This window comes from Cyprinus carpio, chromosome A1 (genome assembly GCF_018340385.1).
Source record: "Cyprinus carpio isolate SPL01 chromosome A1, ASM1834038v1, whole genome shotgun sequence".
Taxonomy (NCBI): Eukaryota; Metazoa; Chordata; class Actinopteri; order Cypriniformes; family Cyprinidae; genus Cyprinus; species Cyprinus carpio.
In genome coordinates, this window is record NC_056572.1 from 32,891,243 (window position 1) to 32,918,388 (window position 27,146).

At 33.9% G+C, this 27,146-nt stretch overlaps 1 protein-coding gene across 11 annotated transcripts in view; it reads left to right on the forward strand.

Annotated features, from left to right (window-relative positions):
- Positions 1-27,146, forward strand: part of LOC109093063 (type II inositol 3,4-bisphosphate 4-phosphatase) — a 577,378-nt gene that overhangs the window by 534,241 nt on the left and 15,991 nt on the right. For all 11 annotated transcript variants that reach the window (XM_042762647.1, XM_042762595.1, XM_042762586.1 and 8 more), the window contains 5 exons: positions 4,267-4,375; positions 14,112-14,295; positions 20,152-20,406; positions 22,471-22,609; positions 26,944-27,134. In XM_042762647.1, the coding sequence (XP_042618581.1) occupies positions 4,267-4,375; positions 14,112-14,295; positions 20,152-20,406; positions 22,471-22,609; positions 26,944-27,134 (878 nt within the window). The remainder of the gene's footprint in view (positions 1-4,266; positions 4,376-14,111; positions 14,296-20,151; positions 20,407-22,470; positions 22,610-26,943; positions 27,135-27,146) is intronic.

The window sequence follows — 27,146 nt, forward strand, 5'->3', positions numbered from 1 at the left end:
TTAATTATCTTACAAAAAAAACATTGTTTTTTTTGTAAAATGGTGTATTACAGTAATGAGAATGACTGTAGAGAAAATAAGATAATAATATACATTTTGGAAATATAATTTATTATGACACAATTTCAAAAATGCAATCATTATTTTTGTAGTTACACTTTAGTTTATGAAACTGAACCCAGCTTTATTAATTCATTCATTTAATTGTATTTTTCATTGTTAGTCTATCTTATTTCTTCGTCTGCTCACAACACTACTGGTCAGATAATTAGTTTGACACTTCTTAAGAGCACTGATAACATTTCAAAGAGCCTTGCTTTTCTACATTTGCAGACAGTATGTTACATTAAAGGGAACAAAGAAATGCTATGTACAGTATATATTATATGTTGTGTATATGAATTGTTAAATGCAGGTATGCAATGCCTACTGTGCACAGTATACATACTACATACTGCAGTACTAGTTAAAGTAATATGATTCTGCACAGCATCTCTCTTTCACCTTCTCTGGGTCTCTTTCTCTGTCTGTGTAGCATGTGTCTGGCTGTTTACTTTGGTGTTGGAAGCAGTGCATGGTGGTCTCAAAGATCAGTACAGCACCCTATTAGCAAAGTGCATTTGGCCTGGCACCCTCTGATGCTCCGTTTCACACAGGCGTCCCGATGGCAGGTGGTGCTGCAGTCAGTAAGGGGTCAGCAGGGAGATGTTGACAGGTGCAGACGTGCACTGAGACAGCTAAATGAGGATATGACAGCACAGCAGGACACTCACTTCTGATTGGTCAAGATGCATGTCAAAATAACAGATTCACAGCAACTGTGAAGCCCTTCGAAAATCTGTTTTAAATATCACTTTAAAACCACTCATTGTTTGTAGTCACTAACTGATTTAAAATACTAAAAAGTTTACAATATTAAAGCTGGTCAAAAGCTTGGGGTTGGTAAGTTTTTTTTTTTAATGTTTTTGAAAGAAATCTCTTCTGCTCACCAAGGCTGCATTTATATTAATATTTTGAAATATTATTACAATTTAAATAACTGTTTTCTATGTGAATATATTGTAAAATGTAATTTATTCCTGTGATGCAAAGATGAATTTTCAGCATCATTACTCCAGTCTTAAGTGTCACATGATCCTTCAGAAATCATTCTAATATGATGATTTATTGCTCAAAAAAGATTTATTATATATGTTGAACAGTATTTTTGTATACTTTTGGATCGTATTTACCTTTTTGCATATTTTTAATATAATTTTTATATTTATTGTAATTTTTTAACACTTTTTTCAGGATTCATTGATGAATATGAAGGTCAAAAGAACAGCATAGAAATAGAAAATGTTTGTAATCATGTAAGTGCCTTTACTGTCACTTTTGAGCAATTTAATGTGTCCTTGCTGAATTAAAGTATTCATTTATTTAAAAATCAATCTTACATACAGTACCCCAGACTTTTGAACAATAGTTTATACAAAGTAGTAATATATAATATTATATTTTACATACATTATTTTGCTTTCAAGAAAAAAAAACAATTGATTGCTAATTATATTTATGTACAGAGGAATGTCATTTGAATGAATGTCAACAGTTGAATGACAGAGTGAGAGTTTAAAAGCTAGACGTCGTCTCCTGAGTTCATGTTGTTAATGGTGATCCGTATTTAAGCACGCTGCCCAAACACAATTTCCAAGAAGGCGATTTTGTTTGTAGCATCAGACAGAAGTCCTGAGATGACAGTAGCGGACAGCACTTTTCAGACTGCATTTGCTTGTTACTAGCAAAATGCCACGGATGTTTTTCTTTTTTGCCTGATGGTGACAAGCCACTTACAGCTGCTTTTAAGTCCCATAACATGTCAAATATTTTGAGCTGTAGTTTTTTTTTTTTTTTTTTTTTTTTTTTTTTTGAAATATGAAAGTGTTTTCTAATCTTTCTAAGCCTATTCACACATTCATTTCTCATTGGATATCCTTCACTCTTAAAAATAAAAGTTCTTTATTGGTATCGATGTTTCATCGAGGAACCTTTAACATCAATGGAATCTTTCCATCCTTCCATTCTTTTCATTTACGTTCTTTAGACTATTAAAACATTCTTCACGCTAAGAAAAAGGTTCTTTGGGGAACTAAAAATTCATAATCAAAAGTCATAGTTAATGGTTAGTTAATAGTGAGAATTGGTCACTAAACTAAAGTGTGACCAATAAATTAATCAAACTAATTGCAAAAATTGCTGACAAAATCCCCAAAACAGGAATCATTCTTAAACATGTGTAAAGATTCATGTACATTGCACCAGACCAAAGTATTGAAATTATATTATGAAAAGTGATTTTATGTGTTATGTTGCATGCGGTCTCCATCTTTTTTTGTAATTGTTGTTTCTTAAAGGGACAGTTCACCCAAAAATGAAATTCAGTCATCATTTACTGACCCCAGTGTCGTTCCTAACCAGACTTGCTTTTTTCTATTGAATGCAAAACGTGTGTTTTAAGAACGTTGGTAACCAAACAGTTCCCATTGGCTTCCACTGTGTTTTTGTCTATACAAACATGGTCAAACAACATGAGTAAATGATGACAGAATTTTCATTTTTGAGTGGACTATCCCTTTAATAGGCCCCTTTAATTGTTTATATATTTTTCGTACAATTTAGAATTAAAATTACCTTGCACTAAATTACCTTGTTAAATTGACAGCCCTACTACATTTCTTAGCCTCTGCAAACAATTCATCTCTGCCATGGAGATACACAGGTGCCTGAGCCCCTCAGATCAGAACCTCCATTTATAGAGACTGCAGGAGCTTGCACAAATCACCTCCAAATTGGGCCATGCGTGACGGATGATCCTGACCCGTATATATGCCACTGTATTCATCGTGTGGGTACACTGTTGTGAAACAGCCAATTAGATGCTCCGGAAGCGGCGAGAGCACGAGGGTGGGATGGAAGTCGTTGCATGAAAACCTCGTCGTCATTAGCTGAGGAACGAAGCGGCCGTAGCGCAGGCGGGCGTCATGATCCCAGCGCTCAGGGGTCAGAGTGTTTGAAGGGGCCTGGATCATTATTTGCCATTTAATGTGTTGCACTTGCATATATCTAACAGAAATACTACAGATGCAGTGTGTGACCTCCACAGTAAAGAGATTACCCGTTTTCTCCATAGGCAGCTTAGGAATCGAGGTTGAAATCATGAAAATGGGCCCCAATTGGTGAAAATAAGGGTGAAAAACTGCCAGATCTGAATGAATCTCATTGCTTTGTGTAATGAATTGTTTTGTCAGAAAACACCATTTGAATAGTTCCAACAAACACATGATGGATGGATGGATGGATGGATGGATGGATGGATGGATGGATGGATGGATAGATAGATAGATGGATGGGTTGGTGGATGGATGGATGCATGGATGGATGGGTGGGTAGGTGGATGCATGGATGGATAGATGAGTGGGTTGGTTTTAAGATGGATGAATGGATGGTTGGATGGATGGATGGATGATGGATGGGTTGGTGGATGGATGGATAGATGGGTGGGTTGGTTTTAAGATGGATGAATGGATGGTTGGATGGATGGATGGATGATGGATGGGATGGATGGATGGATGGATAGATGGGTGGGTTGGTGGTTGGATGGATGGATGGATGGATGATGGATGGATGGATGGATGGATGGATAGATAGATGGATGGATGTGTGGGTGGATAGGTGGATGGATGGATTGATAGATGGGTAAGTTGGTGGTTGGATGGATGGATGGATGGATGGATAGGTGGATGGATGGATGGATGGATGGATAGGTGGATGGATGGATGGATAGATGGGTAAGTTGGTGGTTGGATGGATGGATGGATAGATGGGTAAGTTGGTGGTTAGGTGGATGGATGGATGGATGGATTTTTTATTAAGTTGAAGCATATACTACTGTCTAGTTTATGGTTTTTCTGTCATGAAACATTTCTACATGATCACTGGAGATATTCAGTAGTATTAATTCTGTTGCGCAGGTGCTTTCCATTCTTGAAACACATTGGGTATGTCTAAACAGCATGTCGTTCCACACTGAATCCTGTTTAATAGACGTATCGCAGTTCTTCAGAGCCTCAGAGAGCTGGAGGTGGAACAAGCTGTTTGGATGTATTAACAAAACAACAGGAAGCCCATAAAAAAAGACAAAATATAGACGTAAACTGTGTGCTGTGGGCTTGTTTGTGATTCATGAGGCCTGTTGAAGGATGTTTGTCAATGTTTCCTCTGTAGATTCCTTCTATGATGTGGTCACAGTAGGAGCTCCAGCAGCCCATTCGCACGGCTTCAAGAACGGAGGCTTGCAGAAACTGCTCAGCAAATATGAAACCGAGAAGAAGAGGTCAGTCTCCACATGTTCATGTGTCTCTTCTGATTACTTTGCTCAGGTGATGGAGAATGATTTTCTGACAGCTACAGTAAATGAAATCATAAAGGCCTCCATTTGTGGATCAGACACTCGCCAGCTTCCTTCTGTAGAGAAGTTCGCCTTTTGAATCCAAAATATGTTGTTTGTCATTTGCATGGATACGGTTTTATACAAGATTAATTTGTCAACATGAGACCACGAGGAGATTTTTTCATTTAATGAGATCTTATAAATTCATTCAATCCTTGTCATCCATGTCTTTCCTCTGTGAAACAAAAAAAAATTATATTTTGAAGAACATTATTTTGAGACCACAGGCTGTTAAGCTCCAAAGTGCTATAAAACAACATAAATGTAGTACATATTGATGGCGGTGAGTCTTAATATCTTGCACTGGGGCAAATGAACATGTAAATTGATTATTCTGCTGGAGAGAAATAAGCTACGTGAGCTGCGGCACATTTAGACAGCTTTCTAGGGATTTGTACGAAGGTGGCATCATTCGGAAGCAGAACTCTAATCCACGTGCACATTTTATCTTTTTGAAGTTAATGTTGATGATGTTTTTGCTTTAGGCTCTAATATGTTCCCTCATTAAGGCTCTTTAAATTGATCAATCTGTTAATCCATTCAAATCCAGATGATTTTGATGAATGATAGAAGATATATATATATATATATAAATAAAAATTTCCTGATTCCTTAAGCTTTGATTCCACTTGAAAAGCGAGTGTGAGCCCTGATCCATCATCAATGTTTAAAGAAGTCTGGACTTACAGTGTATCCAGGATATCATGTTCACACGCAAATATAGTATCCTACACAATTACAAACTTGCTGTAAATAACTTAAGAAACACATTCTAGAGGGGAATGGACATTAAAACTTACTTATATATTAAAATATATGAAACACACACACACACACACACATATACACTATGTGTAGTGTGTTGTGTAATATATATATATAGTAATATAGAATATATATATATATATATATATATATATATATATATATATATAATATATATATATACATACAGTACAGGTCAAAAGTTTGGAAAACATTACTATTTTTAATGTTTTTGAAAGAAGTCTTCTTCTGCTCATCAAGCCTGCATTTATTTGATCAAAAATACAGAAAAAACAGTAATATTGTGAAATATTATTACTTAAAAAAAAAAAAACTTAAAATAATATTATTCTATTTGAATATACTTTAAAAAAAAATAATTTATTCCTGTGATGCAAAGCTGAATTTTTCAGCATCATTACTCCAGCCTTCAGTGTCACATGTAACATCCAGTCTATCACATGATCATTTAGAAATCATTCTATATTCTGATTTATTATGAGTGTTGGAAACAGTTCTGCTGTCTAATATATTTGATGAATAAAAGGTTAAAAAGAACTGCATTTTATTCAAAATAATAAAAACAAATTCTAATAATATATATTCTAATAATATATTTTCTTTACTATCACTTTTTATCAATTTAACACATCCTTGCTGAATAAAAGTATTGATTTTATTTAAAAAAAAAAGAAAGAAAAAAAATTACTGACCCAAATTACTGACCAGTAGTGTATATTGTTATTACAAAATATTTATATTTTAAAAACATAGCTTCTTTTTTTTTTTTTTTTTTACTTTTTATTCATCAAGGTATCCTAAAAAAGTTATCACATGTTCTGAAAAAATATTAAGCAGCAGAACTGTTTCCAACTTTGATAATGGAATCATCATATTAGAATGATTTCTAAAGGATCATGTGATAATGATCCTAAAAATTCAGCTTTGCATCACAGAAATAAATGATAATTTAAAGTATAATAAATTTAAAAACAATTATTTTAAATTGTAATAATATATCACAGTACTAAATTTTTTTCTGTATTTTGATCAAATAAATGCAGGCTTGATGAGCAGAAGAAACTTCTTTCAAAAACATTAAAAATAGTAATGTTTCCAAACTTTTGACCTGTACTGTATATATATGAAAATTGTGTCATTGATTGTATCAAAATTTAATCATTTGCTCACCCTTAAATTGTTGTTTTAGCTTATTGCTATGTGGTTGCAAGATAAAAGAAAGTGTTTTGGGTGATTGTGTGCGTGCACTGTTAAGTTGCTAATATGTTGCAGATTCTAAGGGTGGTGTAGGTGGTTGCTAGTGTGTTGTTATGTGGTTGCTAAGACGTTCTGAGTGGTTTTCAGTGTGTTGTGGAGTAATGTGTTGCTATGTGAATTAAATTTTTTTCTGAGTGGTTGCTAGTGTATTACTAGGGCATTACTGGGTGTTGCGAGGTGGTTGCTAGATTGTTGCTGTGGGTGTTTTTTTGTGTGTGTTGCTGTGCAGTTGCTAGTTTTAATTGATTGGTAACATGCTGCTATGTGGATTCTAAGGGATTCTGGATGGTTGCTCGGTTGTTGCAAAGCATTTGTTCAACAGTTTTTAACGTGTTGCTATGCGGATTCTAAGGGTGGTGTAGATGGTTATTGGGGTGTTGCTATGTGTTTGCTAAGATGTTCTGAGTGGTTTTCAGAGTTTTGTTATGCATTTTTGCAGTAATGTGTTGCTATGTAGATTCTAAAGTGTTCTGAGTGGTTGCCAGGGTGTTACTAGGGCATACTGGGTGTTGCTAGGTGGTTGTAAACGCATTCTGGGTGTTTGTTTGCTTGTGTTGCTATCCAGTTCCTAGTGTGTATTAATTGATTTGTTTATTTTGTTTAGTGTTTATTTGAATAATTTTAATTTAGAATTATTTTTAAAAATTAAGTAAATATTTATAACGAATAATTTGTAAGTGGTTTATTTTCTGATTATTGATATTTTGAGTCTGAATGTGCAATGGTTGTTCTGTCATGAGGAGTAATAAGTGTTCACTTTCAGCCACAAGTTCAGCTTTAAATTGTTGCAGAAGGATAAGTTCCAAGCTGTTGGTGGAATATACAGTAACAGTGGTCTTGTTGTTTCTCTCTCTGGAGTCCTTAATGACTTTATAATAACTTCAGAGTCTGACATTTTCCCAGTCCCGTTGGCACAACTCTGGAGTCTCTCCTGACATGTTTGTTGCTCTGAAATGAATTGTGACCGTCGTCCGTCTCCCACTCCTTTTCCTTCATCTTCAGTTCATTTTGTCCTCACAGAGATGTTTAATTAGAAAGCCAGTGTCTTGACTGTTTTGGAAGCGGTTTGTCTGTCCTTGCCGTCACACCAAGCATTTCAACAATGAGTGTTTTCTATTCTCAGCCCTCTGAAGAAGAAGGAAAAGCATGTCATGTCATCTCAGCCCCCTTGTTATTTCCATCAGTGAAGTTTCTCATATTAATTTCTGTGCATTTTTGTACTTTGTGAATGATCACAGCTGGCTTGTGTGTATGAAGTCGAGTCTTAGGGGGTGAGTTGGTCGTGTGAATGTGTCATTTGAGATGCACTTCTCTCAAACCCTCTGAGAACAGACTCATTAAAAACAAAGCAAAGTCTGATTATTTTCTTTACACTGCCTGGGTTTTTATGTTACTGAGCCAGACCGACAGAGGAATACTAGTACAAAGAAATTTGAAAAAGTTTCCAGCCTCCAGTGGTGGGGAGATTTATCAGTGGAGCATGTCACTGATATGAGGCAAGGACATTTGCCATTTCTACCAAAGAGAAATCAATTTCTGAAAGAGCGTTTGCGCAGCACATTAATCCAGGCTGATATGGACCTCATTTTGTTTCCTTTCCTACTTGGCTAATGTTTTACTTCTTGCTCAGATTTTCATTTTTTATGCCTCACAAGCTAGTGTGTCCTTCTGTAATTCTTTAAAAAAAAAAAAAAATATATATATATATATATATATATATATATATATATATACTCTGTGCTGCATTGAATTTGCATATAAATTTGAAGATGCTTGTTAAAGAGAAGCAGATGCTTGTCTTAAGTTAAGACCTTAAGACCAAGAGTTACCCTCTATTATGTCATTACAGCCCTGTATGAGTTTTTCTTCTGTGGATCACAATAGGAGGTGTTGTGAAGTTTACGTGTAATTACAACGAATGAGGAATTTTATGCTTCAAAGGCCACAAATTTTTTTTATCAAGAGTATTTATATGACTTGTGCAACATGATCCAAGTCTACTGAAGTCCTAGCTTTGTGTGAGACACAGCTAAAATAATGAACCAGATCAGTCCAATTCGTGTGTGAGAATTGTTCTGAACTGAATCATTTGATTCATTGTAAAGATCTGACTCAAAAGAACGAATCATTCACTATTTGTTTAAGCAGAGCTGTGGCAGATATCAAGAGTTTTAGTGAATTTTATTTAAATTTGGTCTGTTTCTCACATGAAGCTACTTCAGAAGACTTGGAATATGGTGCATAAGTCATATAAACTACTCATAAACTTTAGAGACCTTTGTGGTTCTTTTTAAGTCTATTTTAAAGCTTGAACACTTCAGTCCTCATTTATAGTCAATGGAAAAAGAGCGACCAGATGCATTCTTCAAAATACCTCCTTTTGTGTGTCATTGAAGAAAAAGCTTTGAAAAGACACAAAAGTGAACAAATAATGACAAAATGACAATTTAATTTAAATTTTTTGATGTTTTTCAACACTTTATACATAAAAGGGGCATTTACACAACATGCAACAATGAATAACTGTGCGGTAGAACTTGTATATGTATGAAACACTTTGTGCAGTTTAATGGACAATGAGAGATGACCTCATGAACCTCATATTCATTCAGGCTTCCGCCCAGACCTTCCTGGAAAGCAACCTTTTAGAATTTTCTTTGATTAAAAGACAAATATAATAGGATAGACATGATTCTTGGCATTTATTAATGTATCACAGAGAAAAAAAAGGGTGCTGGGGAAAAAGGATGCTGAGAGTGAAATGAAAGAGCCATCTGTCTTCTCTTGTGCCTGGAGAGCGAGGCTGGAAAGGCGGCTGGGGAGCGATCGGACCGATCCATCAGGTCAGGGGTGGATGCTCGGCCCGATGTAATATGCGGCAACAATGGCTTTGATTGGCTTGCTGTGTGAGAGCCAATCAATATCCATTTCTCTGGTTCCTTGAGGCCACCTCCGAACCCAAGCATTTATTTCTCTTTAACATCCACAGCAGTCCACAAGCACTTTATTTGCCTTTAATTTGTGCGTGTCGGCATGACTAGAATATTCTGGCGTTCAGCAGTCGATTTGCTCGCTGCACAAAGACAATCATCCTTCCAGATGCTATAAATGAGTGTTTTCGTGTGGATTTGAGTATGTGTACTTTGACAACACTTTCCAGCTAACAGCGAATGTTCTCAGAACATTTACTAACAATCTGGTGAGGTTCTCTAAAAGTTAAGAACAAATGTTCTTCCAACAAACATTAATAGAATCAGTGCAGAGTCTTCTGGTCTTACTAGTGTTCTTAAAATGTTCACACAAAAACATTATTCATGCATTCATGGAATGTTATTTATATATTCAAAGAACATTGATGGAACGTTATTTATATAACCATAAAACATTGGTGGAATGTTTTTTATATAATTATGGAACATCGATGGAACGGTATTTAGTGATGGAGCGTTATTTATATATTCATGGAACTTTATTTATATATTGGTGGAACGTTGGTAATGTTATTTATATAATCTTGGAATGTTTTTCTGGAACTTTTCCTTACTTGTTTCAGAATGTTGAGAAAATTTTAATGTGTAATTTTCGTGTTGGTTGCAAAATGGAATATTCCCTTAACGTTTATATAACCAAGAAAAGAAAAAAATTACATTTTTAAAAATTAAATTCAATTAATTTTCAGAGAATGCTCAGAAATAACGTTTTCATGACTAAATGGAAACATTAGCAAAACATTGTTATTTTTGTCTGCTGAGATGAGTGTTATGAATGTAACGGATAGCTTTTTCCATATTACAGACTCCCAGCAGCGCTTCGTAATGCCTGGCCTGGTGTAAACTCTCATCCTGTGGCGTAAACGTCTAACTCTCTGCCTTTATATTTGTACGTTTAATTAAAGATTCACCAGAGACGTGGGCCTGACTGCACTGAGGGCTTGGCGTTTCCTTTCCTCTCATTAGCATAATTTTTTTTTATATCCATTGATCATTTATGAAAATCCAGACAGCACATTTACAGATCTTCCTGTGTGGATGGAGGATGTGGCTAATGGTAGTGCTCCTTTGAAATATTTCCTGCTGTTCTGCGGCCAAATTTCCCTCATGCTGTGTGTTTGATCCGGCGGTGTTGATTATTTTAGTCTACTTATGCACCCTTTTGAAGAACACAGTTGAGAGTGGACAGTATATTTAATTTAATAAAGATTATTTGAAGATACTTTGATGCTGTAGCTGCCCAAGCTATAAGCTAATCATAGTTTAAAGCCACTCAAGTACGCTTTACAGTACAAGCTAACAAATGTAGCTAACCATGCTTTATTTGCTAATTACAAAATGCATATCTTGCAGATTAATATGTATCTATCACAAAAGCAATTAGGTTACCAATATTCTTAAAAAAAAAAAAAAATCTAATTCAATATGTTTAATTTACATTTACTAATAAAATTTAACAAACCAGTATTTTATTTACATACATAAAAACAATAAATAAACAAACAAATAAATGCTGTTTTTAACAATCATATAATATTTATAATTATTTTATGTAATTTGATTGTACAAAAGATATTACATGCAACACTAAAAAATCATATAAATCTATTTATATTTGAATATAATGTTTTGATATTTATATTTTGATATTTATATATACTTTTTATATAAAAATTATATACTATATAATTTGTAATCATATGATGTTATACCTAATTATGTAATTTATAAATATTTTAATAATTTTATTTAACAGTATATTATACTATAATGTATGATATATATATATATATATATTATATATATATAATATATATATTATATATATATATATATATATATTCAGAAAACAATGTTTTAATATTAAAATATTTATAATTATCATTTATATATAAATATTATATATTGTTTGTAATCATAGGATATTATATATAATTATGTAATTTATAAATATTTTAATAATTAAAATTATGTATATATTCAGAAAATTATTTAGATTAAGAATATTTGTAATTATTTAATTCATATACTGCTGTTTAGCGCTGTTTTGGACTCTATTGTTTATATTACAAGATATTATATTACAAATGGTACATTTTCTAAAATAACACCTGACTGTTGATTCTGTAGATCTGTGAATCATTCTTTTGAACCAGTTAATTAAAATGAACCAGCTGAACAAACTGACTTGCTACAATGAATCTGATTACTTTGTTAATCTGACTGTGCTATTTGCTTTTTTTGCTTATTTTTTTTGCTTAATTTGAGTAATGTCAAATCTTTCTCATTGAAATGAACTGTCTGAATAAATCACTTTGATTTAAACAAACTGAATTTAATTGTGTGAACTATTCCATAATGACTCAAATTAATTGGTGAATCAATTTTTTGCCACAGTTCTTTGAAAGGAACCATCTGAACAAATGAATTCTCCAAAACAGACTATTTGTGAAAACTGTTCGTTGATCAGTCAGATGATTCAGCTCATTGAAACAGTTTGAACAAACGGGCTCAGTAAATAAAACCATCTACCAAACGATTCTCTGTAATAAATCAGATCACAAAAACAGCATGCAGTGTTTGTCAGGCTATACACTGCTACTTCTTGTAAAAATAAAAATGTAGTGATATTAGCTAAGTTGTGTCACTTCTTTTAGTGAGTTGCTTCCATATACTGACATGAAGCATCAGTTTTAGCCTCTTGGAGTGCTAGCCTCTGCTGTGTTGTGTCATTGTAGACCTGCTAAAAGAGTCCAGTGGCTTGTGTTATTGATGTTCTCTCATGTTTTTCTCTGTCCTTTGGTGTGCGTCTCCTCTCTTTAAGCAAGGTCTTTTATTTGCTCGGAGCCGCGCCAGTTAGCGATCCTCCCGGGAGCCAATTATCTGAAGCGATGAGCCTCGGCTCTGTGAGTCTGGCCCGATACGCTGATCTCGGTTCAGGACGCTAACACGCCATCTCTAATCTCCAGCATCACAGACAGACTTACAGACTGTGGTGTATTTGATTGCATCTAAACAAATCTCACGACTGCCATTAAAAGTGGACATGAATTGGATACTCATGATAGAGCCACCCGTGCCCAGAGGCCTTTTCTAACATTCAAGCACTTACCTTTGGTAATCAAGTCAACTCAATTCAAGTCAACACGTTTATATGGAGAGAAAACCGGAATTGTTGCAACTTTTGTGACTGTATAGATGATTGAGCTTAATACTGAAGCAGGGCTCTCATTTTTGGGTAAATGATGGAAAACAAGTAAAATAATGACTTTTTTTAATGGCAAATTTATCACAAATGAAATCCAAATGGGACTTATAACAGGAAAGTCATTTGCACTCTTTGTATGGCTGAATTTAATTATCATAAAACCACAATAAATGTGATTATAATTGAAACTGGGTCTGCGAGTGTGCTTTGTCACAATAGTTCAGAATGGCTAATGAATTATGCTTATAATGACAAATTAGTGTTAATCGTATTAAATGCAATGCTGTTAAACATGTTTAATTAAATCTAATTTGTTATACATGCAAATAATCAACCTGCTGTATTAAATCCATGAATTCAGTATCAAACCAACCTTAAAGGATTCAGATACATTTGTACGCTGTATCTCTAAAGTTGTTTATTTCACGTGAATGTTTACATTTTATATATGTATATTTTGTATATATTATTAGGATTTATTATTTTAATAAATATATATAATATTGCTTACCTTTTACAAGTATGCATCAGCCATCAGTGTAAATAAATAAAAATGTAAAATAAATGAAATTATATAGTACATATAAAAAAATTATTATTGTATATAATAAAAAGTGATTATTTATTTTAATAATTATATTAATATTGTATACATTTATATAAAAATGAATGCATATAAATAATATATATAAAATATGATAATTGTATAATTAATATTGATAAAATTCTCTATAATTTATAATTTATATATTCATATTTGAAATTTAAATATTAATAATTTTAAAATATATTTACTAATAAATATAAAATATGAAACATTATTTTATAATTTATATATAATTCTTTTTTTAAGATAAATTATATATATAACAATATTTAAATCTTATTTTCAAATTTAATTTAGTACCTTTTTATTGAAATCTTATTGGTACAAGAAATTTTGTCAGAGTCCTGGTTTAATAACTGGCATCATTCACTTTCAGTCCATTTTCTCATTTGCAGACAGAGGGTAACGTGTCATGAAAAACTAAATTATGGGCATGAACTGTGTAAGTGTCCATCAGGGGAAAAATGATCTGCTAAAAATGCATGATATGATCCTTTAAAAAACAGTAATTTCTCCTGCCTGCCAGTGTCTCCCAAGCTCAGATGTTCAGGAAGTGAGCGCTATTCACACAGGGACTGGAATTGGTTCGGCTGCGTTTATTAGATATGTTTGCCATTCAGATTGCTGCACTGATGTCACAGTGTGTTTGCTGCACAGAGCTGTAATCTCAGCTGTTTGATGATGAACAAGACGAAGCTCTTCATCTGCCTGCTGTTATTAATTCCATCTCTCTCTGTGTTGTTTCTCTGGCTCCTGTATGACGTCCTCCAGCTTCAGCACAGCGTATCAGTGCATTTACTATCCTCCAGAACAGGCGGCCAAGGCCCGCGAGATCCTGTGTGTGGTGTCCCAGCTGCAGCCGCACATCTCTGCGCTGGCCGACCAGCTGCTCCAGACGGCCCATCAGAGCCCCATCCAGCCTCTCCGAGACATCCTCAAGAGCCTGGAGGAGAAGGTGAGACCTGCTGACAGCTGCCAGTCAAACCTTCGGCAAGATTTTATGCATTGAATTGATAAAAAGTGACAGGAAAGACATTTATAATGTCACAAAAGATTGCTATTTCAAATAAATGCTGTTCTTTTGAACTTTCTATTCATAAGGGATTCCTAAAGAAAATGTGTCATGGTTTCCACAAAAATGTGAACTACTTTCAACATTGATAATAATAAGAAATTTATTTTAAATTGTAATATTTCACAGTATTGCTGTTTTTACTGAGACTTTATCCAAAAACATAAAAATGTAAGAAAAAAATTATACTGACCCCCCAAAAAAATTATAATATTTTTTTTTTTTTTCTATATACAATTATTAGAATTTTTGTTGTTGTTGTTGTTGTTGTTGTTGTTTTTTATTTTTGTATAATATTTTATAGATAGATAGATAGATAGATAGATAGATAGATAGATAGATAGATAGATAGATAGATAGATAGATAGATAGATAGATAGACAGACAGTAGGGGTTACATAGACTAGTCGAGTAGTCGAGTGATCGACTACTTTAACCACTAGTCGGCGCTGTCGGAAACAATCGACTACTCGAGCGTGCATTAGAGTTTGCCTACAACGCAAATTATAGGATTACAATATTGCTTGTAGCTGTTACTTTCTATCACTTTCTCTCTGTTACATGTAAAATTGAAATATGTAATTTAATAATTAGGGGTATGCCCGAAGCACAAATGGCACGGATAATGGCTTAAAAAACGAATAACAGATAAGGAATAATTCTGCCTGAATATTCGGCTGAGGCTGGCACAGTCTGCTGTTTGCTAGATAACAGTTGAGTCAGGGGATCAGCGCAATATTATACACAGACCTCTAAAGTCACGCAATAGAGTGTGTGAAGTGAATGAATATAAACTTTATGAATGAAAAGAGCGCAAATCAAACACCGCACTGATGTTGCCTCTCCGTGCATCTCTCAGAAATCAGAGCTTGGCGAGAGTAATATCACCCATAATAATACATCGTACACGGTCTATTATTTGTATATATTTAAAAGGCAATTATTTAAACCGCAGGCTACAAAATGATACATGAATGAATGGAATAAACAGCGCGCTCACCAATCAAACAGCCGCGTTGCGCGCCTCAGTCTCTCAAAAACCAAGCCAGTTCTCTCTCTTAAAGGTAGGCTAATAATCAACTTAGATGCAGATACATTTTCTATGTTTGCTTCTTTATCTTTTGCTAGTTTGCGTGGCACACGCGCATTTGTTTAGTAAGTTCAAAAAGACTCGCTTAGAGAATTCTGCGTAATGAAAATGTGCGCCTTGATTTCATTCAGTCGTGTTCAAATGATCACTAAACGTTTGTCATGACATCTGTGCTTATATGATTAATTTATTTTTTGAAATTAATAATTATTTTACTTTAACGCAGCATATTTGTTCAGTGATAACTACGGGAAAAAAAGATAGTCATAACAGTCTTATCAAGTAGGCTAACTGTACGACACCTGGTTTTATCCGAAAACAGATACTAATAATTTTGTGACTGTTACAGATACATATACTGGTTACATGAAAATTAAAATATGTAATGTCATAATTATAAAGTTTTGACAGTTTACGTATGTTATGTAATTGTTGCATTAGGCTATTAATGAATTTGTTTTTATCAGTAAACGTTTATTAATTAACTATTTAATGTCTATTCATTTAAAGTAACACGAGTAGTCGAGTAACTCCAGTATTTTTTAAATAAGTATTCGACTAGCAGAAATCAGTAGTCGTGCAACCCCTAATAGACAGACAGACAGACAGACATAAGGTTTAAGGGGAGGATTCATTATGATATTATTATTATTATTTAATAATTTAATAAAATATTTAAAAAATAGATAACTGGATGTGAGGAGTAGGTACAGATTCTGTATTATGGTATTATCATGAGTCATCAAAAAACCTTTGAAAGACAATTTTATCCAATGTCCTTGATTTTTTTTAATCATTTTTATTTTATTTTATTTTATATTATTATTAATTTCTTCATTTATTGTTCAATTTTATATATATACAAATTTATATAGATTTATTACACAATTTTGTAAGATTATAACTCGATGTGAGGTGTAGGTGATGGTTCATTATGATATTACTATGACTCATCAAAAAAACTTTGAAAGGCAATTTTAGCCGGTGTCCTTGAATACCCGAGTCAATCTAGAATTGCATAAAGTTTTAAATTTAAATAAAGTATTAATCTTCAAGACAGTGGTTTGGGAACATAAATGTAAAATGAGGTAGAATAGTGCATCTATTAATATTCCTGCAAATGTTCATGTTTTAAGGGCAAATATCTCTTTTAATGAAATACATTACTGTCACACTCAGTTTATTCACATTCTGAAGCTTCTGCTGAATCACTGAGAGTGTTGCTGCCAGTCACTAACATCTGCTGTCTGCATCATACAAAAGTACTACACTTGTACTGTGTCAGATGATAATACCCTGGTGCTTTGATATATATTACTGTATTGTACCATTACTCTATTCATATACCGTAGTTCTGTGGCTTAAAAAATGGTATTGCCATGTTACCTTGACCAAAAACACTTTCTCCAAAACCATGGAAATGAATTGCATGCTAAATCGTACGGCAGTGAATGTGCTCTGTGATGTTGTAGACAACACCAGATTTTACATCAACAAACGCAGCATGTGCAAGTCATTAACTGTGTCATCCCGTTCACTCAGACCACCAAAACTTGGCATGAAACGGCTCAATTTGCAAATTTACATCAAGGCTGTTTGATAAACGCCTATCGGTCTGTCACGTTCCCCTCTGCCAAAGCCAACAGAAGCCACCAGGATCAGCGTCTCGTTTGGAGGCATTCATGTTTTATGTGTGTAATTAATGAATTACATCTGCTGCGGTTAGTGTGCAATCTGTGACACAGAGATTGTTTCTGCCACAGCGAAATATCACCAATCAGCTGCATTCATTGCTTAATTCTCTCTGCCGCCTCTCTTCACCTCCTTGATTAGCAGTGTGACGGCCGCCGCGTGATCACGCTTCTGCTGAATCAGACGCTTCTGCTGACTGAAATCTCCAGCCGTGAGCCAGTGTTTGTGTGGGTTCGTTTTGATCTTGAATTAGATCTGTACAACACTACACACACCATCTGCGACTATTTCATTTCGTTTCGTTTCATTTTATTATAGAACTAGCATTTAGACCAGACAGCAATTGCAACTATATAGTTCTAAACATTTTTTATCAACTTAATTGAATTTTTATTTTATTTTACTTTACTACCATATTAACCAAAAAAGAATTATTTTATTTTTTAGAACTATCGTTTTGACCAAATTTGTAATTTTGTAACTCCGAAATCTTTTATTCTATTTTATTTAATTTAATTTTTTTTATTTTTTTATTTTCAAATGTTTTGGAACTATAATGTTGAATTATTTACTTATATCTTTTAGAACTTGTATGACTTTTTATTTTATTTTATTTTATTTTATTTTATTTTATTTTATTTTATTTTATTTTATTTTATTTTATTTTCAGTCACATTAACCAAACAGCCATTTTAAAAGTTTTATTTAAATATATTATTATATAAATATAATTGTTTTATTATTTCTGTAATTTGTTTTTATTTAGTATTTTTATTTTATTATTTATGATTTTGCAATTAAATTGTTTCAAATGTTTTATTTAAAGGAATGTTTCTCAAAATTCATTTAATTTAGGTAAAAATTGTATTTAATCATTTTCATTCATATGCACAAATATTAGTGCACATAGTATATACTAACTGTTACATTGGCGCATATAAATAAAAATAAACTTAGCAAAAGTTAATGTATTTGCCAACAAGTTTTATTGTGCATTTTGTTGCAGTGTGGTGGGGAGGGGGGGATTTTGAGAAAATTTAGGCCTAAATTGCTGGATAAATGTCAACACATCTCTAAGTATTGGAGTGTGTTCACCTTTCGTGCAGCTGTTGTCAGTGTAGCGCTTCAGCTGGAACCATTTCCTGCTCTCAGGAATGTGTGTTTTGGTAATGACACAGAACATTGAGATCCTGACAGGTGATGAGGCATCACTCACACACTGGCAATGAGAAATTGCCCCGCAGGAATGCCACCTCGCTGCTGGGAACTCAACGTGAGGAGAAAGTGAAGCCGACTGGGCTTGTTAAAATGTCATCAAGTCTAAAAATAGCTCTGTAAAGCTGCATTTAAAAAGAAAATACCAGCATTTCAGACAGATGAGAATCCAAACAGAAAAGATGTGGGTAAGTTCAATGCTGGAGAATTTGATGAATTGTGAATTGAGATTATCGTATCTAAAACAATGATGGTTAGGGTAGAAAAGGTCACAGCAGGGCTGATTTGGTGATCTGCAAACGTCCCATAGCAGCAGCGTCTGTTCAATTGTCCCTGAAATACGCACACACTGAGTAAACCTTACTGGTGACGGATGGCAGATTACATTGAAAAGATAAGTGAGGCCTAACTGGGTTGTGCATTTGTTTCTTTTCTTTTTTAAAGCACTGCCGCGTCTATTTGCACCCCAGTAGTGCCGGTGGAGTCAGAAAAATAGTCAAATAAATCTCTCAGAGACAGTTGTGCACCTGATCAAAGAAAGAAAGAAAGACTAAATAATTCTAAAACATTTTTAATCAGCTTAGTTCATTTTTAGAGATTATAATATTAACCAATTTATTTATTTGAATTTTTAGAGGTGTCATATTAACCAAAAGGCCATTGTAAAGAAATTAATTAAAAAAGTATATTCCATTTTTTTAAAACTATCATTGAACAGGAGTTTATTGATTCAAAATCTTTTAGAACTATTTATTTATTTATTCATTCATATGTTTTTATGTATAGAGCTATCATGTTAACCAAACAGCAATTTTTTTTATTATTTTATTATTTTGTGATTAAATAGTTTAAAACTGTTTGATTGTTAAATTTAAGCCAACGAGAAAGATTTTTGCCACATATACTTCATGCATAATTATAAAATAAAATTATAATAAATAATGAAGAATTATAAAAGAAACTGTTATATAATAATAACAATTAAAATGATATAAATTACAAATTAATTATAAAGTAAAATTTTAAATGAAGTCTTTGCTGTCAATTATTATACACTTTTATTTATAACTAGCATCAGTAACAGACACACTTGAACTAGAGATGTTCAAAACTTTTGAGGTTCATGGAATAATCTATGAATTTTATTGTAATGCATTAAATTCATTAAATATGTTTAACACCATTATTTAATGCAATTAATTTCCCTAATGTAACATTAGTCATTAGTTTCTAAGACTTCACAGAAACAGCACACAAACTAATTAGTAAAACAATTTTACATTTGCAGCATTTTTACATTTATTAAGCTTTGTTGATTAAATTCAGTCACAAATAATGCAAATTTTATTAGTCCCATCTTGATTTCATTTATAAATAAATAAGACATTAAAAAGTTATTTCTCAGCTCAGCTTTATTTGTCATTTATTCATGATTCTCACGATGAGATTTTCAATGTGAAATTAGACTTTTGGACATTGCCTACTTCAAGAGTTTCTCCAAACATACAAAAATGTACAAATACCTATGAATATGAATGAGGCTGTTCTGTCCTTGAGTGTATGTTGTTGTCTTTTGTGTCTCTCTAATTCTTTTTCCTCTTTCTTCTGCACTCTCTTCTCTTTCTATCGACTGTGCCCTCGCTATTTGCTCTTGTCTGCTTATTCATTTTCTGATACGCTTCTCATCCATGTCACACACTCTTATGCTGCGCTGTACTTCTCTGTTCTCCCTCTGTCTGCAGACGGAGCAGTTTGTTCATGCCCTGAAGGATGAGCTGGTGAAGAGCGCCCTCCTGGCGCTGCACGCCGCCCGTCCTGGGTACATCAGCAAAAGTCAGACTTCTGCTCCGTCCAGCCCACACCCCGGAGCCACCGAGGAGCCGCACAGCGTCTGTAACAATGTGGACGGCTCTCAGACCCCGTCGAAAGAGAGCCGAGCATCTCCCATCCGCTCAGACTCCATCCCGCACCACAAGGAGTACGACGAGGAGGAATGGGCAAGTGTTTCACTTCTGAGTGTTCATTCACTAATAGGGATGCACAATACTGGAATTTAATTTTTTTATTTTTTGCCATATTTGCTGATATTTTTCAACTCATTTTGGTGGATAGCGAAAAGTGTTGGGGAAAGTTATTTTTAAAAGTATTGCATTATAATATTCCGTTACGCTATTAAAAAAAAAGTAACTGATTGCATTTCTTAGTTACTTTTTATGGAATGTTACTCATTGTTACTTTTGTGTAACCTGGGCTAGGCTTGCATATTTGTTTTTTAATAACAAATTACCCAAAAGTTATATTTTTTGTTAATTTTGTGTGACGTTTGATATGATTGGTGATTTTTTTTATAATAAGATAGCTAATGCCGATACCCATCTATATTTCTTTTTGTTTGGAAAGAACACCAAGATCAGTCCTGTGCAGAGGTTATAAACAAATGATTTGTAATTTTGATATTTTTGAATATTTTTATAATAAGAGTGCATTTAGAGCTTTGAAAATAACAATAATAAAAAAAAATTCTCAGATAAATGTAATTGCTTCTTTTTATCTCACAATTTGCACTGTTTTCTCTGCGATTTGTATGCTTACTAAACATCTCGTAATTCTGCCTTTTTTCTTGCGATTGCGAGTTTATTTCTTGCAATTTTAACTTCTTTTCTCAGAATTGTGAGATATAAACTAGCAATTGCCTGTTATGAGGTCAGAATTGCAAGATATAAACTCGCAATTGCATGAAAAAAGGCTGAATTGTGAGAAATAAAAGTCAAAATGATCTTTTTTCTCCAGTGGCAGAAGCGCGCTTCCATACTCTGCACGTGTGCTGCTAGTGTCTGACAGCGCTTGAGCTCGGACATATTTGATATGATCTTGAGAGGTTCAATCATTCCATAGGACCAGAGGCCAGATAGGGATAATGTTAGCAGCCGAGCCAGTGACTTCAGCACACGCAGCAACCACTATTAGCATCTGTTAGTGGAAAGCTTGACCACAGAACCTTAAGGATGACCACAAACACAAATCACATATTTAGGGGCTCAAGAATGTGTTAAGCTGCGTTGTCTGGCTCCTGTAATTGCCTTCAGGAGTGTGTATTTGTGTGTGTGTGTGTGTCATAACTGTGGCTAACAGGAGAGGATAAGTGGACAAGATAAGACAAGCATCTCTAATCAGTGCCCTTGAGCGCCACTCACAGGAGGGAAGGAGAAACTATGCCTGAAGTTTGCTATACAATTAAGATGATGAATCTTCCCAATATTCATAGCAGACGTATGCTGTCATTTTTGCTGTTGGAATGTTTTATATTCATATTCCTTTTTACTCTGTCAGCCAATAGAAGTGTTGCTTTTGTATCAGTTTGCATAAATGTAGTAGGAGTAACCAGTAAGTGCTTATTAAACATCCTTTTATTGATTCTGTGCAATAAAATAGAAAGAGCAAACCCACACTCTCTTTCAAGGATATTTACTTTGAAATTCTCAAACGTGCTCGATTGTTTTCCTCCTGCTTTGGCTTTAATTGTAAGGCATGGGGAGACCATCTTATCTAATTATAAGATAAAATTTCTTAGTTTTTGCTAACTAACAACATCAGCATATGAAATCTGAGCTGAAGATGAACTGTATCTGACAGTTGTGGTCTGCGGTACGATTGTGTGTGTGTGTGTGTGTGTGTGTGTGTCTGTTGTGTGTGTGTGTGGTGTGTGTGTGTTCAGTGTGTGTGTGTGTGTGTGTGTGTGTGTGTGTGTTTGTGTTTGTGTGTGTGTGTGTGTGTAGCTACTACAGTGGTTTTTAATGAGATCAGGAGCCATATTACAAAAACATCCTTAGTAACCATGCCGAATTTGAATGAATATGCAATTTATGTTAACAAAACTCAAACAAATGCTATAAAATGTATGTATTTATATTAAATGTTCCATGTTTGTGCAGAATACAAAAGTTACTCGCATACTCACTGCCGATCACAGCGGTGTCTGGTTAGCCCATAAACTCATATTTGCATGTCAGGTTTCTGCGATGTAAGTGCTGGTCCTTTAACATTTGTTTTGTCTCTTCTAGGACAGGGTCTGGGCCAGTGTGGCGAAGAGTTTGAACTGTGTCATCGCCCTGGTGGATAAACTACAGGAACAAGACAACAACAACCTGGAACCAGCACCCAGCCACACGCTCGCTGACGTCATCACCTCACACAATCCTGGTACGGCAAACTACAAAGATTAAAAATGCTCAAATGATCAATAAAAACTTAAGACTGCATCTGCAACGAACCATCCAATGCTCAAATGCTAAAATAATACATCAAACGGCTGCTTGGATGATCAGTTCAATTTCAATTTATGCATTTAGCAGACGTACAGTGCATTCAGGCTATCAATTTTTATCTATCATGTGTTCCTGGGGAATCGTTCCCCCAACCTTGCGCTTGTTAACGCAATGCTCTACCACTTGAGCTACAGTAGCACTATATATATATATATCACATCCTTAGTAACCATTTAATGCATTAAATATCAGTTAACTGCCTAAAGGTGATTTCATTTCCTTTTGTGATGAAGCATAAACAGTGGAAAACAAGAAAAATGTATCATGTGTGTAATTTCATTATCATGCATTTGATTTAATTAATTATGACGTTGCTCTGGATTGATTATGGAAATTACTCTTTTTTTTTTCTTTTTTTTTTGCTTCCCATTATGAGAATTTGAAATTACATTTGATTTATCATTTGAATTTTGGTTAACACTTCACAGTACTTGAAGTCTGTATATATAATGCATTATTAAAAATATTTTTAATGCATTAAATATGCCTTGTTAATGCACCTTACAGTGCATTGTTTGATCCCATTAATAATTGTAACCACAGTTATAATACATTTTAATACTTATATATTCATTGCTACACCTTAATAAAATAAAATACATTAAAACACGACTATATATATATATATATATATATGTATTACATTACAGCGTACATTATAGATACCTTTATAATGCATTGTACATAAAGGTTTAAAGTTTTACTAAATTTTGTTATATAATAATAAAAAAAAGTTTTACGTGGAGAATAGTGCACAAAAATGTTCAGATATATCATCATTTTGTTCCTCCTAATTTTAATAATAATATTCCACACGTGTTGCCAACTTTAGGCATCCTAGAAAAGCTTCTAATTTTCCACTTCACTTGAGACATTCTCTGTGTGAATTTTTCACTACACACATACTGGTTGTATTCAATTCAATTCAAGTTTATTGTATAGCACTTTTTACAATATACAAATCATTGCAAAGCAACTTTAAGAAAATTAAGTTTCTACAATATTTAGTACTAGCTTATCAGTGGTGACTGTCAGTTTATGTGCGTATGGCAAAAAATTTCGGAAAAATTAATACAAGACGTAGTCAACCAGATGATGAACACTATTAACAGCAATTATTATATGATGCAATCACACTTGTAGCAATATTTGGTAGTTCTGTGTGTTGTTTCAGGGTTAGCATCATCTGAGGTGCTCTGAGGGGTTGGCATCATCTCTTCTCAGGTGTTCTGGATCCAGACTGAAGCTTTTGTAAATCCTAGTTACAGAGAAACAAATAGATACATATTAGTGTAGCTGCTGTTCCAACCAAGTAAAAATAATTAGTTTAACCCAAGCTAAAGAATAATAATGCGCATTTGATCAGATACAACTGAAGTCACAAATTATTAGATGCATTATTTGAGTGCTTGGCGAAAGAGATGTTTTTTTAATCTAGATTTAAACAGAGAGAGTGTGTCTGAACCCCGAACATTATCAGGAAGGCTATTCCAGAGTTTGGGAGCCAAATGCGAAAAAGCTCTACTTTTTTGGTTGTACTTTTTTTTGAGCACATGTCAGACATGTCAGTTGAGAGATGAATATTAGCACCATCCATGAATCTTATGTCAGTCCGGAATAATTAAAGGCAACTTCTGACACTCAGTGCTATTAAAGTGAAAAAACTACACAACCAATGACAAGCAGCAGAAGAGTGCAAAACCTCAATACAGCTTTTAATACAGCTAACGCTGCCACCATGTGGACAACAACTACATGCTGAGGTTCATCTTGTTGCAATTCACTTTATAATGAATTTACTGAATTTCAGAAATGCTTTTTTTTATGCTGAACTCATATTAAACTTCATTTCTGACAATTTTGTAAATTCATAATTTTAAATATCAAACTTAAAACATAAAAGTTGGAATTCTCAGCAAAAAGCCTAAGCCTTTATGTCATGTTAAAGCAACTGGTTATTGATTCTTTATGACTGATTTAGTAAATATTGTCTGCTTGTTAATATATTTTCACTGCAGCAGTTTCAAAGTTTTAATGTTGAAAAAGTACTGAATCATTTGTTAACAAGAGTGCAAATGTGTGCTAATGTTTTCTCCTCAAACAAGATTGCATCTTTAAAGAACTGTAAGTAGGTGTTTACATTTTGTGCAAAACGCTGTTGTGTCTGTGCAAATACTTCACATAACATGAAATCAGTTGTCATTCAAAGGCGTGATGAAACGATGTCAGACCGGTTTAGGTTGATGTCCCGTGTCATGCACATAAAAAAAATAATAATAATTTAATAAAGTTGGGAATTCCAATCATCGGTGTGAATACATCATAGCTGGGAATCAAACTACTGAGCAATGAATGTTTCCATTAAACTGGGTCATTGAAAAAAAGACACTCAAATGAGGATAATAGTGCCAAAAATCTGATGACTAATGCAAAACACATTCAAACACAGAGCTTGTTGCAAGCACGGCGGCACAATGAAAGGAGCAAGGCAGATTCAGTCCATAGATTAAAGATTAAAGTGCTTTTCTCATGCACTTTTGTTTATAACAACAAATGATTTATCGCGATTCACAGAGCTGAATGACAAATGGCAAGGATAACAAGCTAGTGCATGTGAAATTTCAGCAGGGCAGCTGCATCTGACATTTAGAATTGATTTTTATGAGGAAAATGGCCGGTACCTGAACATGTTAACAACATGTTAATTAAATACTTTTACAGTGATTATTAAAATTATACATATAATGTAAATGCATATAAATAAATAATGTATAAATTATATTTTCTGTGATTAGTGATGTTGTAAAAAAAAAAGGTGAAAACAACAAAATATTGCAAAATAATGCAATTTTACAAATAAATCATTCAATTGTTTATTCAGCTGGTTCATTAAAACACTCTCACTAATTCAGGAATGAAGTGAATTATTTAATCATTTGTTCAACCAGTTTGGTTTGAAACAAATTAAGTGACCATCTTTATGAGAAAGTCACTGAATTATTTATGTAAGTCACTGAATCCTTTGTTCAACTGATTCATCCAAAAACTTTGATTCAGTTAGAAATGAAGCAAGTGACTGTCTTTATGAGTGAGCTGTTGTATCATTTTTCAACCAATTTGTTTAAAATAATCTATTTTGGAATGAAGTGGCTGTCATTCAAGCAATTCATTCAAAAGCACTGATTCAGTCAGGAGTGAAACAAAGGGCTGCTATTATGAGTGAATCATTGAATCATTTGCTCAAGAGATCTGTTCAAAAACACTGATTCATTAATGAAACTCCACTTTTGCTTGTGTATTACTTCATGTGTTTTGGAGCTATTTGGAACTAATTTTGTTGATGGAGCAAAACCATTGTTGTTCTTATATATTCCAGAATATGTTTGGGCAAGGAAGCCAAGACTTGATCGCTGGTGCCCCAAAGATCATATCTGCTAACTCTGGTCTAATTATGTCTCCCAGCTCTCAGGACTCTCAGAGTTGTAGTTGCCTTAGTCTGTAGTTTAGAAAACAGACTCGTGCAAGCCTCGTTGAACATAACTTGTTCTATGGCTTGATCTACTTTTTTCTGGTGGCACTTTAATTGCACTGTGATCTTACCAGTGTGTGGGCTGCTTTATTTAGGGGAGAGCTGTATCGTTTTTAATTCCTTTTATACAGCGCTCAAAAACAAACTCTGCCATTCTTATAATAGTAGATTATTAAACTTTATTAATGGAAGAATGTAAAACATTTATAACTTAATTATTCCATTAAATCCTTTCCTTTTTCTAAAAACATGAACATAACTGCACAAAAAATAAACAAATGAATGCTACATTAAATTCAGGTTTACTTAAAGCAAGTGTAAACATGGTTTGTGCCGACTTATGCTGAAGAAACCAGAACTGTTCATTTGACATGTTTTGGTCACATTCTGGTAAGTTTTGCATAATTTGTGGTCTGGTTTTTAAAACATGAAAATATCTTGACTTGTGTTCACCACAGACCTTATTTCAGATATTTAACCAAAAGCACATTGACTTCAGAAGGATAGAAGTGTTATTAAATCATCCCTGCAGCTCTCTATAGCTATTATGCAGTCTCAAATATCCAGTTTCATTCTTATTAATACAGACCATCTGTGTACTTGTGGAAAAGAGGTCTCTCAAATTGTCTGTAAAACTAGTTACTGGAAAAGTGACTCACATTTGTCCTGTTTTTCCTCAGATCCTCCCCTGACAGCTGCAGTTTGTCGGGATCAGCTCGGCGTAAAGGTTCAGTCATTGAAGGAGTGTGTGGCAGAAGTGGCGGAGAGAGCCAGGTGCTCCGTGAGCTTCGTCCTGCTCCAGGAGGCAGCGTGCAGCACGGCACAGGGCCTGCAGCTGCAGCAGAGACGGGACGCTGTTTTCAGCCAGGCAGTGAGTGACCAA